We start from the raw sequence: 15,357 nt of genomic DNA, 5'->3' as shown, positions 1-15,357 counted from the left end.
CTCATCTTAGAAATAACGCAAAATAAGTTAGGCTCATTGGACACTTGTTATGCATGATAGAAATAAAAAGATGACATTTTTTTTTGGATGGAAACTCTATTTACATTTTTTTGGGGCAGTCATGTCTTCATAACCAAAATGTTCCTACAAAGATGTCAGCCCTGTTACCTCTGCTACTTCTTTAGTTCAACTACTCTAGTCCTACTACGGAAGCTTTCCCTTAGCTGTGGGAAGCTTGTTTGTCTGTGGGTCTGATGCCATGCTTTCTTTTATGGGAAAATATGGGACATCACAATACTGTACCGACAAAGTATTGGAATTTAGGTTCTGAAGTGCTCTCTCTATCTCTTTTTTCCTCCTTCTTTCTGTCAATCATTCCTTCCCTCAAGGATTTTCACATATGATGATGGCGGAGCAAGGTATGCCTCTCTTCTTTCTAACCACCATCATTTCCGTGTGGTTGTGTGCTGTGTGGTTGTGTGCTGTGTGCATGTTTGTTGGGATGTTTTGAAGATTTTCTCTTCAGATGACAAATGCACTTTTTCCTCTATATGTAATGTTAATAACAGTGTTACAGTAGTACATAAAAAACAGTAGATTAAGTATTTTTGCAATCTAAGAAATGTGTGTTTTTGCATGCACTGACTAACATAGGCTTACGGTACTGCCTGGTGTGTGTGTGTTTGGTGTGTGAAGGACTGAAGTCTGATTATACCACAGTGCCTATGTGCTACTGTGTATTGATATGAATGATATGCATATATTAATATACATATATTAACTTGTGTTCTCCACTCATCAAGCACTCTCCCGTGTCAAACTATTCACTGTTGGTTTTTCTCTCCTCCTCTTCCGCTGTGGATACACTACCTTCTCTCTTCTACGACCTCTCTCCTCCTCGCCTCTCCCTAGCTAAAAGCAAAGGTACAGATCAGTCTTTCTCTTACCCTCGCTTTAAGAAACCCTGGGCTAGATTGAGTGAGTGTCATGTAAAATACCGTATGCTCTTTAAAATGTGTTCCTCTGTGTGCAAAAACAAGGGTATTTACGCTTTTGTCTAATTCCTTGATGTGTGTGATAACAGCGGGCTGGAGTGTGAAATAAAACACTCCCCTGGTGTGACGTGTGTTTCTGTGTGTTGTTGTATTGTGTTTACCTCTCTCTGTTTAGCGTTTCCTGCCTAATGGCAGCTCACCAAGGGTGCTTGGATTAGGCAAATTAATTAAATTATCCTTAATTGAAGCAGGAAAACAGAGTGCTCACTGAGTCTAAGTGAGGGAGGGAGTGTGTGGTGCTGTCGTTAGGAATATATCGTAAGTGTACTAAGAGGAAATGGAATTCAGGAATGATCTGCTATAGATGTTTTGAGTACTGGATTATCAACGGAATGAGATTGGGGAGAAAGTCTCTCAGTTTGATGACTATAGGCTGGGAGAGATTTGCAAGGATGTTCAGGAATGATGTTTTCCACTTTCTCCCTCCATTGTCTGCGGTGGAGTCCATGGATTAGGACATGATAATCTGCTTTTCATATCTACAGTACAATGTAATGTCGGACTGACATTTTAATTGTCTCCGTGATGAAATGTCCTTGGGTGAATGATGCAATTACAAGATATGACGTGACGCTGCAATATCTTTCAAATACACTCCTTTTGTGAGATAGACAGGAAAGGGAGCGGAGAGAGAAATACTGTAGGTGAGGGGGAGAGAGAGTGAGATGGAGTGGGGGAAAGATGAATGAGGAGAGAGAGAGACTTTGATAGATGTGGTCGTTTTTAAGTTTGTCACTGGAGTACTGTGTTGACAGACACACACACACACAAAGAGAAGCCCATTGGGGCACATGCTGGCTGACTCTGACCAATGGGCCTTTTGGAAAAATTCTATGAGCACACACCAGTAAGATGTGTATAGCCTGAAAAAGGTTTTGTCGTTTTCAAACCACCGCTAATGCTGACTCTGCTTACCACAGTGACTGCTTTACAGTGAGAGACTGATGATGTAGAGAAACGTGAAGAGTTAGCTGCCTCCTCTGCTCTGACCGACCTTACTGTAACACCGCAGAGATCCCTGGACATTAAGAAGGGATACAATTAGCATGAAAGCAGAGAAATGCCCAGCTGTCACAATATCAGTTAAAAGGCAAAGTCACAGTCTTTAGTAAGAGAAACCAGACTGTAAAGTCAGTTTGGTAGTAGGCCGGGTGTGTTAGTGCTGGGTCAGAACCAAAGCCTGCACACACAGCGGCCCTCTAGGTGTAGGACAAGGATTGGCCGAACTACAGGGAGATTGTGTGTGTGTTCCTACCTTACCTAAAATGAAATACAGAGCAATACTCTTCTTTCCCCATTCCAAGCCCAAAATGTAACCCAGACAGCTATACTGTAAACCCCTGTGTTGTATCAATATCCTCCTCTAGTGCTGAACTGGTTCCCTCTCTCCTTCCCTGCTCCTCCTGTCTGTCTCACTTCCTGCTTCCTGTGTTTAATCCCTCCGGGGGACGGCAGACATTATTTCCCATCAGCCCCCCTGTCGGCTCCTGTTAAGCAGACAGGACCTCCATTACGGCTTTATTTGCATCCAGTTGCAGCTGCGGAGACAAGAAGATAGAGGGACTCACAGAGGAAGATGGAGAGGGGGGGGGGGGGGATAATAGAAGAGTGTGTAGTCGTCGTGTGGAGTCACGCATATTGCCTTGCTATCTCTGTCTCATTGTTTCTTTATTCTCCTTTCGGTCTCTTTCGGTCTCTTTCCCTCCTCTCTCCTCCTTTCCAGCTCTCTCTCCCTCTCCCCTCTCCTGAAAGTGTTTCCCTACACTAGTAGGCTTTGATGTGATGGGATTCATGGTGGTAATTCTCTAGAAGTCACTGTGGGCTAGCTGTTCTAACACTGCTGAGGGCAGGTAGTGCTTACATTCAGCTGGTTTCACGTAGTGGTTACACTTCTACCCTCCTCTCGATGGCATGCTATAGCTACTGTATGTCATACGTACCGTTACACACTGTGGGACTTTTCCTGTGTGCCTCAGTTATTAAGAGCATGACATTAGCATTGACAGGGTCGTGGGTTTGATTGCCACTTAGACCAACAATGCAAAAATGAATGCGCTCACTGTTGCAATGGATAATGGATAAAAGCAATACCTTAGTCTATAGTATGATAAAGACTGTGCTAGCACTTATGGTCTGTATTTGGCCAAAGCAGAGGTTTTGTTGTTTTGTCCCAGACCTCTCCATCTCTCCATATCATATTAAGCTTATAAACTTAGCTTTTGTCTTACATTTACATTTAAGTCATTTAGCAGACGCTCTTATCCAGAGCGACTTACAAATTGGTGCATTCACCTTATGATATCCAGTGGAACAACCACTTTACAATAGTGCATCTAAATCTTTTAGGGGGAAGGGGGGTTAGAAGGATTACTTTATCCTATCCCAGGTATTCCTTAAAGAGGTGGGGTTTCAGGTGTCTCCGGAAGGTGGTGATTGACTCTGCTGTCCTGGCGTCGTGAGGGAGCTTGTTCCACCATAGGGGTGCCAGAGCAGCGAACAGTTTTGACTGGGCTGAGCGGGAACTGTGCTTCCTCAGAGGTAGGGGGGCCAGCAGGCCAGAGGTGGATGAGCGCAGTGCCCTCGTTTGGGTGTAGGGACTGATCAGAGCCTGAAGGTACGGAGGTGCCGTTCCCCTCACGGCTCCGTAGGCAAGCACCATGGTCTTGTAGCGGATGCGAGCTTCAACTGGAAGCCAGTGGAGAGAGCGGAGGAGCGGGGTGACGTGAGAGAACTTGGGAAGGTTGAACACCAGACGGGCTGCGGCGTTCTGGATGAGTTGTAGGGGTTTCAAAGCAAAAATATCATATTTATCCTGTGAAGCCTCAAACAGCAGAGCTGGGGTTTTTTTAGGAAAAGGGTCCAGCGAGTGCATGTGATATTCTACCAGGTCTCACAGTCTCACGTCAGAATTAGACGTTCATCCATGTTTCTCAAACGTCAAATTTAGAAGTTGTTTCAAAAGTCAGATTTCAAAGTTAACTCCTTATTTTTAAGGTTAGGCATTAACTCTGAATGGTTAAGGTAAGGGTTAAGGTTTGGGATTGGCTTCAAACAAAAATGTCAAAACAACTTTCTATCACTGGATTCAAACTTGCAACCTTTGGAGTCGGGGGCAGTTGCTTACGCCCATCCGCCATCCCTGTCCCAAAAAACTTTAGTAAAACCAAAAACCTACTTGAAGGTAACAGCGCTCACTGTTTCCTCTAGTGGCCGGTTTCCACGTCACCTCCCGATGTCCTCAGACATGGATGGACGTTGAATAGTGACTTGTATCATGGGTGACCTGCCTGGTGATATTATAGCTCATTGGTTTCCAAATGATGGTGTCTTGCCTAAGACAACCCTTAATTAGCCTTTTCATTCGTGATATAGCACATGTTCTCATTCCCTATCGCTTACTTAACCAAATCAATGTATAATTGACTGTTTCATTCTCTATCATTGACATGTTTGTAACAGTTATTAAGGTGATGTAAAGGCAATATTTCTGCGCTGTGAAAACGGTGTTAACTCAATGATATCAGTGGTGTCATTGAGTAATGGTGGACAGTTGTCTTTTCTATGGGTGACTGACTGATGCTGTAATGCAGCCATGAGAGGGAGAGAGATTGCAGACACCAGCTGGAGAGAGAGTGGGAGACAGAGAGAGAGACAGAGACACACACAGAGTGAGGGTAGTAGAGAGACCCCAGAACAGTTTGGATTTCAAATGGTACACCCCTGAACTTCTCTCCCTTTCTGCTTTGCGCCTCCTACACACACACACACACACACACACACACACACTACACACACTGAGGCTTAGCTCGGTTGCCATGCCTCATGCTGGCAGCGGGCATATGCCGACAAACAGCCACAAAAACACAAGCGGGTTTAGAGGGGACACAGTGAATTGCAGGGACAGCCATTTACGCTCCTCTCTTTCCATGGCTCCAATTTTTCTTGTGTGTGTGTGTGTGTGTGTAGAAGTGTGTGTGTGTAGTTTGTGGGGTGAGGGGAGGAGATAGATGGATCATCTCAGGGGACATAGATGAACTCACTAGCTGGATAATGAATTGCAGAAAAATTATGCAAATAGTATGCTAATTATCTAATCAGGTTTGATTGCATTAAGGAGGTGTCTACTCTTGCTAACCTTGAGGAGACATTGATAATCAAATGCTGATCAGCGCTGGGACTGAGACTCTCTCCTCTCTCTCACTCTCTCTCTCTCTCTCTCTCTCTCTCTCTCTCTCTCTCTCACTCTCTCTCTCACACACACACACACACACACACACACACACACACACACACACACACACACACACACACACACACACCCCCCCCCCCCCCTCTCGACTAAAAGGGAGAAAAAACAGAAGAGTGATGTGCAAGGGTTAGTAAGTGTGTGTCAGCATGTGTGTGTGTGTGTGTGTGTGTGTGTGGGTGTGAATGCGTGTGTGTGTTAGGGGGGTTCTCAGGTCTTAGTAAAACAGGTGTGTGAGTATTACAGTGTCGTAGGCCAGTGGAGTATTTGTCAAGGAGTGCTCTATGTTTGATCTGGACATACAGACTGGACCCAGGGGAAGGGAAAAGGTCAATCATCTCATATTGACTCCTTTAATATAAGCTGGACTTATTTCTCAGGGACATTACATGGGATTCTTTCCTTGATTCAGGGAGAGGAAGCTTTAACTTGTCACTCAGAACATAGTTTTGGGGATTACATGTTCCTTTCCCACCTTCCTCCTTTGCTAACTCTTTGATTCTTCAAATATTTGAATCTTGCCACAGAGCGTTTGTCAGCTGTTCCTTTGCCCCTGTCTGGTGCAGTGGGTGTGTGTGTGTGTGTGTGTGTGTGTGTGTGTGTGTGTGTGTGTGTGTGTGTGTGTGTGTGTGTGTGTGTTGTCCCTCTGGAGGTTGTTTGATGCTGCTCTGCTGGTGTGTGTGACAGGAGGGTGAAAAGCAATGTGTGTGTGAGACACTGATAATGAAATGGTTATCTTGGCGTTTGGACGGTAGGTAATTCCATTTGCTCCCATAATCCCTCAGTAGCTTTCTCTCTGTCAGCCGACCGACAGGCAGACAAGACACACACCCCCTGGGCGGTGGTGGCCTCAGACTAGTGTGTGTGTGTGTGTGTGTGTGTGAGCCACCCTGCACCTCTTGGCCTCACTTTATACATTTGTTGATTTCTTCATTGATGAACTGAATCAATAAAAAATCCCCCCAGGGTGTATTGATTTTCCTGCACCATTTTGCCGATCTTTATATCCTAAAGCACAGAAAATGAAATCTAATTTAGAGGCGCAATCTGCAATTGCTACATCTTTGTTTAGACTTTTAAATGAATTATATATACAGCATATTTACATTTTACATATACCCATTGATTCTTGTAGAATGTAACTTATAGAGATGCCTCATGAGCTTACTGTCGTACCAAATCAGAACCAAAAAGTTGTGCTGAGCGATTAACCGAAATGTCGGTTATTTTTCGGTTTTTAAACAACTAGTTGACCGACATCGGTTCAATTATTTGAATTCCATTTCATTCGTTTTTTTCTGTGAGCTCAATGCACACATTGCGCTGCAGTTTCTCTAAAGATAAGTCAGATCATGCCGAACTGTGCGATGTAATAGGGAGTTGTTGTTTCCAACAGGCCAATGTTCTACATAGTTTAGCGCAGAAAACGTGATAATTAACTACAATGACCATAATCTATTGTGCGACTACGTATCCGGTCTGTGTTTCGATTACGACTGCTAAGTAAGAGACCAGAAAAATACGCGATATACATAGAGTGCAGTTGCTTCGCAAGGTATTTTTAACTGAATATACATAATTTAAGTGATTGATAGACAGTTGGTAGTCAGCACTCTTAAATGTATGCCTTATTTACTTTGAAGAACTACTAAAATAGTGATTTTGCCAGACAGCATAGGCAGTAGCTCTGTAGAGATGAGATGATGACTTGAAATGAAATGAAAGTCATCAAATAAAACAAACGTAATATACACAACAACTGAAATATTTTAGCAAAGTAAAGTAATGTGAATAAATTCTAGGCCTAGTAGTAGGCCTAATGGGCAGTCACTTCCATCATGGGACTTGTATTCATTGTTTTAGTCTGTGTTGTTACAGTATTCAACCCACATAATGCATAGTTCATGTAATGTCCCAAAAAAAAGTATCGAAACGAAATTGAAAATGTAGATTTAAAAAAATAATAATCGAACCGAATCCGAACCTACCTCAAAAAGCACGGATCACTCAGCATTACCAAAAATATAAGCTTGTTTTACTCCACTGTTTGTAAACAATGTAATTGTAAACAAACACTCAAGAGCCTCAAAAAAATTATGAAAACTATCATTTTTATATCATGGATGGTCAGTCCACATCTATAGCTACAGTGCCTTCAGAAAGTATTCACATCCCTTCAATTTTTCCACATTTTGTTGTGTTACATACAGTATGTGGCAAAGAAAGAAACTTTATGTCCTGATAACAAACTGTTATGTTTGAGGGCAAATCCAACACAACACATCGTCATATTTTCAAGCATGGTGGCGGTTGTGTCATGTTATTGGTATCGGCAAGGACTAGGGAGTTTTTTTTATATATTAAAAGAAACGGAATAGAGCTAAGCACAGGCACAAATCTAGAGGTTCCGTCAAATCCACCTCAGCAGGACAGTGACCTAAAACACAAGGCCAAATATACACTGGAGTTGCTTACCAAGACGACATTGAATGTTCCTGAGTGACCTAGTTACAGTTTTGACTTAAATCTGCTTGAAACTCTATGGCAACACTTGAAAATGGCTGTCCGGATATGACCAACAACCAACTTGACAGAATTTTTAAATGAATAATGTGCAAATATTGTACAATCCGGGTATGCAAAGCTCTTACAGACTTATCCAGAAAGACTCACAGCTGTAATCACTGCCAAAGGTGATTCTAACATGTATTCACTCAGCGGTGTGAATACTAATGTAATCAAGATATTTAAGTGTTTTATTTTTCCTTATTTTTTTGGTGGAAATGTTTGAATTTTTCTTCCACTTTGACATTACTGAGTATTTTGTGAAGATAATTATATCAACTTTAATACCGTCTTTTAACACAACAAAATGTGCAAAAAAGTCAAGGGGTGTGAACACTTTCTGAAGACATGTATGTCTATGCATTTTGAGAGTGTTTACGGTTCTCCAGCCCCATCCCTCAGCTGTTCGCCAACACAGGGTCATGGTGACCGCTTTTTGTATTGTTGGAACTGCAGCTTGCCGCTTTAAAGTTGATCTGATGTTGGACAAATCTCAGAGAACATAGACAAAGAAAAAAAAGTAACACAACGAGACTGATTGAATCAGGAAGTCCACCCACTGCTTAGGTCACACACATTCAATTCACCTGTCATCAAGTGCTGTTTTGCTGTTGTCACGTTGATGGTGGTGTTTTCTTTTCAGACTCCATACAAAGTGGAAGTGGCACATTATTCGTAAACAATGGAATTGTATTCCGTAGGGGCTTGGGAACTGTTGCTTTGTTTTAGGTAGCTTGTGTGTGTTTCTGGTATGTTTCTCTGCGTGTGGGCATGCGTGCGCGCGCAGGTGTATGTGTTGGTCTGTTTAGCAGTATGAGGAGAGGGTGTGGTAACGGTTGTATGCTAATGAGACAGGAGTATATTATGAGTAGTTTGGCCTGAGGATGTTTACTTAGATCACTTACACCTCTGATGGCCTTTGAAAGTTCTCTACAACTCAACCCCTCTGGGCTGTATGGCTTCTAATCCACACACGTAAACAGCGTGTGTGCGAGTGTGTGAGTGCGTGTGTGTGCAGATATTTCCACCTTGACTTTATACCTAAAAGTGTGTGCACGTTATACCTAAATGTGTGTGTGCATGAGGGCTGTTGTGATGGTGCGTGTGTGTGTCCGTGCGTGTGTGTTGTGCTAGTCGTGCTGGAGCAGTGCTAGGGCCAGGTGGCAGTAGGGAATACTCTGATGGATCCTCATTACACTGGTCAGAGATCAGACAGCAGTGTATATGTGTTTGTGTGTGTGACAGCAGTGCTAGCTCCATCTCTATAGCCATTGTCTACCTCTGCCATGCATGGATGGAGCCTAGTTAGCCTCTCTAATGAGCATTGGTTCCCCCTGAGCATCTTTTTGATCATTGTCCTAGGCACAGATCTAGGATCAGTTTACTCTCTGCTAGTCCTTACCTTATTCATTAGGAGGAAAACTGACCTAAGATCAGCATCTAATAAGTATTGATTCCCTTTGAACATCTCTCTGATCAGCACTATGTTCACACAGGACCTGGGCAGTGGTAGTGCACGATGGGTAATGTCATTTCCAGGCCTAGAGGTGCACAATAAAATATTATGAAGGGCAATGGGAAGACTTCAGAGATGCATGCAGTTGAACTGTTTAGTCAGATTTGCATGAAGTGGCATTGCCAAACGGGATCATGCTCCATTGAAAAGTATTGTTATAATTGATATATCAAAGGCGGAAGTAGATGTTTTTAAAGGGGCATGAAGCTCTGCACATGGCTGCCATCATGGTAACTCGGATCCCGGTTTGCGATGGCAGGATCATTGGCATGCTGCTGTATGTGTGTTTGTGTGTGTTTTAGAGAATGATCGATATGGGTTTTTTAGGGCCGATGCCAATACCGATTGTCTGGTGTTCAAGAAGGCCGATGGCTGATGTTTTATGCCGACATTCAGTCATTCAATTTCAATTTGAAATGTTTGATGACAAATTTTCCCAGACAGCCACGTATGCATTAATGAATCCATTTTAAAATCATACAGCAATTTGTCGTTGTTTTTACCAATCTAACTACATAACAGCATAATGGTAATGGTTTTATTCGAATGGTGGTAACTCTTGATAAACTCTGTAAATCAAGATGGCATAGGCCTCCTCACAATACAGTTGAATGCATATTCAATAGGAGAGTGTCCATGCATTGAGTTATTGAGGTTGTTTCAACTGATTTCAATGGAGTCTATGGGGCTACAGATTACAAACAATCCGTTTCCCTTCCATTTGGGACTTATATTAGCCTACTGATCAACAACATTTGGAGCCTATTCTTTTCTTTCATAAAAGCGTGCATTGTATCTTTAAGATAACAGCCAGCCCCTCCTGATACCGTGTGCAAGTGACATGTTCCTACCGTTATACTTCCGTGTTCATACCCTGGTCTGTTGAATGGGCTTCATGAACGCAGTCATATAAGATATACTGTATATACAATTATGTTTGTGTTTGTGGATGAATTTACCTCTGCCAGATGCCTTTTATGACATTTTTGCCCTGAAGACCACTGTGCTACTTGCCGCGTCACTTGCATGGCGTATTCACACATTGAATGATGCAGCTCGGCAGGGAAAGACAAGTCACAATCAGCTTTGAATTCAGCATATATCGCATATTATTACAAATAAATGAATAGGGTAGTGAACAGATGTTAGCTTCAGCTGTAAGCATGCTAGCTCTCAAAGTTAGCTTTAGCTCTAAGCTAACTACTGGTAGCTAGCTAGCTAGCAAGCTACCGGCATCTTTTTACTTAATAAAGTGTAATCTTGGACATTGTTTTGCTTAACAGTGAAGTAATTAATAGTTTCAAAATAGCCATGTCGCATTTTCAAGTGTGTTAAATGATATACAGCATGAGTTGTGAGCTACCAAGCGATGGAACTCAGAGGTTCCTCAGGACACGCTAGCTAACCATGAGTGAGTAGCGCAGGCTGTAGCTTGCAGCACAACAAAAGGCAAGGTGCGCTCGTGCTATAAAGACACTGATTATTGGTCATTCTCTAGCGTGTGTGTGTGTGTGTGTGTGTGTGTGTGTGTGTGTGTGTGTGTGTGTGTGTGTGTGTGTGTGTGTGTGTGTGTGTGTGTGTGTGTGTGTGTGTGTGTGTGTGTGAAGCACAGTGCTGAACTTGGGTTGGCTGTTGTTTATTCTGACCTCAAATTCAATTACACATGTTTATATGGGGCAGCTGTTTCTCTAACTGGTATAATATCAGCTATCATCCTGTAGAAATACGGGTCTGTAGAATACCTTATCATCTACCTCTCCTCGCCCCTCCCCTCCCCTGCTCTCCTCCTGTCTCCCTCTCTCCTGTCTCTCTCGTGGTGCCCCAGTGTGGCTCTCCTGTCTGCAGAGTGCATGTAGGACAGAAATGTAATAATGTGTGTGGTGTTAAAAATGCATGAGCTCCGCTCCGCACTGTGCAGGTAGAAGAAGATACACGGCAAGAATACACTCACTACTGTTCAGAGAGAGAGTGTGTGTGTATATTTGTGAAATGGGGAGAGAGCTAGAGAGAGAAAGCGAGAGTGTGTGCGTGTGTGTGAGAGTGAGTGTGTCAACGTGCTGTGTGTGTGTTAGCGTGTGTGTCAGCATCTGTGAGCTCACTAAGACAACGGACCCCTGCTATGACAGTCTAATCCTGACATATTCAGACACTTTCAGAGCAGTAAGAGGGCACAGTGATATACACAGCTGAACCCTACCTGTTATTGAGAGAGAGATGAAGAGAGCGAGGGAAAAAAAGAAAGGAGAGGAGAGAGGGGAGGGGAGGAAGATTGTTTAGGGATGAGAGGTAAAGGCCAGAGGTTAAATGAAGGGTACATCCTTACCCTACCCTGAGGTACTGAAGGGTATTGGGTTCATGGTGTCAATTCCCTGCCAGGAAAGGGTAGAGGTGAGCCTTTCTGGTGGACCTAGCAACCCGACCCGGTAACATGACGCCGAACCACCGGTGAAAAGCTACAGTTGGTGACCTTTCGCCAACCGTCATTACAGCCTGATCAGATATGGGTCCAAGTAAAGGAGATTGAAAATCATTTCATTGAGAACATGTTTATTTTGTGGGAGAAAAACAAAAGATGGCTTTTTGTTTAGTCCAGTCCACCAGAAGCTTTTCTCACAGCGTTTATGTGGGAATGTGTGTCTGCGCGTATTTTATGTCAGTCAGACAGTGACTGAGGGCAGGCCACACCATAATTTATGGAATGTAATGTCTGCGAGCATTTGTGTGTTTTTTTTGTCATTGTACCAATTGACTTCCTTTCTTAGGTGCCCAGAACATGAGTCATCCATTTTAGTTGTATTTTAATTTTGGCTAATATTTTCCCAACTTGGCAACGTCAGTCAGACAGTGGTAAAGGGCAGGCCACACCATAATTGATGTAATGTGCACATCTGTTGTATCTGTTCCACCCAGACAGACCAGACACTCCAGAGGCCCCATACTGCATATTGAGTACTGATGTTCCTATAGGGCTCCATAGCAATTTAATAATGGCAGTTGATTTGGCACTGATGACCTAGGAGAGACCACACAAGTGAACAATGATGACGGCATCTTTCCAAAATGTTCTGGTGGTAAGAAAATACAATACGACTTTGAAAAGGCTCTTTTAGATATCTGTGCTTCACCAGGCTATCATTGTCCACATGAATAGTGTCCTGACTTGCCAATGTTGGTATATGTCTCAAAAAGGTACCTTGATCCCAGATCTGTTCGTGTTTCTTGCCATGACGATAGTGGTTGGCCATGCAGCACAAACAAATCTGAGGTACCTAGCCATTCTGAAGTCCACGCCCTCAACTGCTAGTTGTGGTCCTGTGTGGCTCAGTTGGTAGAGCATGGTGTTTGCAACGCCAGGGTTGTGGGTTCGATTCCCACAGGGGACCAGTACAGAAAAAAAATCTATGAAATGTATTCACTACTGTAAGTCACTCTGGATAAGAGTGTCTGCTAAATGACTAAAAATGTAAATGTAATGCTAAATTAAAATGCTCATCCATTGATCTGGTTGTGAGTGCATATGCTCTAATAAATGAAGTCTAGGCTGAGAATCAATCCACCATGGATCAGTTTCTCTCCTAAGAAGTCCAGAAGAAAACTGGCCCACTTTTTTCCTCAATCATACGTTCCCTACAGATTGAGACCCAGCCAGCCGGATTCCTGCAACCCGATTGCTTTCTAAAGCTCAATTAATGCCGTCAGTAATAGGGACAAATCAATGCATTTGCGAGAGCCTTGGCTGGCCTGATTTTTCTCCCACTGGTGCATTGGCTGGCTGACTGGCACACCAATCAAGTCACTCCCTTCCTTTCCCTGTTAATATACATTGTGTTGCCGGGCGGGTTTTTCCCAATCCCGTTTTTGGAATCAGAGACTTCAAAGAAGGCAGTCATGTTCTTTCATGTGTGCAGGCATCTTGGATTAGAGCGCAGCCTTTCGTTTGTACCAGTGGATCTGGACGTGGCTTCGCTCTGTAGGAAAGAAGGAAGAGAGGAATAATATTCTGATGACTGAATATTTTCTGTTTCATGGTGTTGGCTTTCTTGTTACCTGTATAATGGCAAGGTGAGGTGGTGGATTAAAAATATGGGCGACGCTATCGATGACACCACCCCATTGTTTCCTATGAGAATGCTCAGTGGCATATTTAATGATCAGGAAGTTTTAAATTAAGTGCGTCGCCATCTTGCTACATGGAGAAGTTTTGGGAACATTGAATGCGCAGTTTGAGCTACTCTAGGAAATGACGTTGCAGGCTAGCTCAGTGCTGCCCCCTCTCATGGAGTAAGTCAACTTGAAGGCCGACCGGGGTACTGCAGCCTGCCATTAGCAACTAAATGATCTGTATAACTTTGTCTGTGTGTGATTTTGAAGTAATCGGTTTAAGGACACCCATCTGGAAACATTTCCTGCAGTACCGCGGTCGGCCTCATCGTGAAATCTGCAGTCGTTCTCCCCTGTCTGGAACAGACTAATTTAGAAACTATTTTTTCTGTGTCATCATATTTCTGTCTTGCTGCTGTTACTGGTTTCTTATGGACACTGTATAATTCTCGTGTGCCGCCAAATTAGGCTTGACCGTGAGACATGATACATCTGTCCCACCCATTTAATATTCCCACCCATTTCTGCCTGTTGTTTTTCTATGGCTCCACCATGATAAGAGCCCAGACCCCCAGATCCTCTCCCAGGGTGTGGTGACTGTATGTGGTCTACGTTACTCCTAGCGGCAGCCTGTGATAGAGATGGAGTGGTACTCTCACACAACCCACAGAACCGTCCCTCTCATCCCAGCCCACGGGACCCACCGCATGCCTGACGTCGTGTGTGTGTGTGTGTGTGTGTGTGTGTGTGTGTGTGTGTGTGTGTGTGTGTGTGTGTGTGTGTGTGTGTGTGTGTGTGTGTGTGTGTGTGTGTGTGTGTGTGTGTGTGTGTGTGTGTGTGTGAGAGAACGTTACAACTGATGGATGGCCCAAGTTTGATGGATGGCCCAAGAGAGGTTAGTGCTTTGATCACGGTCTCCTGTCTACACACACACACACACACGCTTCTGTTCTTCCCTCTGCTCATTTAGATTTTTGTCTGGTGAAATTGAAGCCCTAGGTTCTCTGTGTGCTAGAGGCATGACATTGGGTTACAGTTGCTCTTCACATAGTTTTCTCTCTCTCTATGCCACCTCTGTTCATCTTTCTCTATCATCCTGATGCAATACTGAATCAGTGTAACAGAAAATATGTCTGTACGTATGCGTTGGGCATAAGACCCCGTGCCCCATTCTGGAATCACTCTGTTGATTCACTATTGGTCTGAGCATAGCGATTCAGATACACATATACTCTAATCTGTACGCCATCTGGATCTGTTCAGGCTAGGTTGTTTGGGAGGCGAGATGATTTATAGATCAAATAAATAAAGTAATCCATGTGAACAAGCAGGGGGTATATAGGCTACATATGAATGTATCAGCCAGACCTTCCATCTCAGATATAGGATGGGCTGGAGCCAGGGCTGGAGCCATGGAGTGCAGATTTGTACCAAACAGAGGATTTTCTGATTTCTCTCTGTTTTCTATCAGCTCTATCTCTTGTGTTCTGTGGCTATTCCCTCCCTGCACTGAGTCCACAGAGAGAGGCAGGTGGAGGAGAGAGATGGGGGGGAGAAAGAGAGAGAGGGTGAGACATAAAGGAGGGAGAGAGAGCGGGAGGGAAAAGATTGATGGAGGAGGACGGTATGGAGGAGAGAGAGAGAGGGAGATACAGAGAGAGATGTAGAAGAGCGACAAGTAAGTGTCCGAGAGAGAGAGCAATGGAGGAGAGAGAGATGAAGGTGATGAGAAACAGAGAGATGGAAAAAGAGATGGAGGAGAGAGATTGAGGGAGGAGATGAGAAGCAGAGAAATGGAGGAGATGAGAAACAGAGATGGAGAAGATGAGAGAGAGGGAGGAGATGAGAAACGGAGAGATGGAGGAGATGAGAAA

The 15,357-nt window shown here is 43.6% G+C and overlaps 1 protein-coding gene across 1 annotated transcript in view; it reads left to right on the top strand.

Annotated features, from left to right (window-relative positions):
• Window positions 1-15,357, top strand: part of nrxn3a (neurexin 3a) — a 430,381-nt gene that overhangs the window by 27,012 nt on the left and 388,012 nt on the right. Inside the window, exon 4 of the mRNA XM_082974861.1 lies at window positions 390-419. Coding sequence (XP_082830987.1) covers window positions 390-419 — 30 coding nt within the window. The remainder of the gene's footprint in view (window positions 1-389; window positions 420-15,357) is intronic.

Source organism: Salmo salar, chromosome 01, assembly GCF_965601325.2.
Source record: "Salmo salar chromosome 01, fSalSal1, whole genome shotgun sequence".
In the NCBI taxonomy this organism is placed as follows: domain Eukaryota; kingdom Metazoa; phylum Chordata; class Actinopteri; order Salmoniformes; family Salmonidae; genus Salmo; species Salmo salar.
Note: the sequence above shows the minus strand (reverse complement) of the source record. Positions and strands in the feature narration are given on the sequence as shown.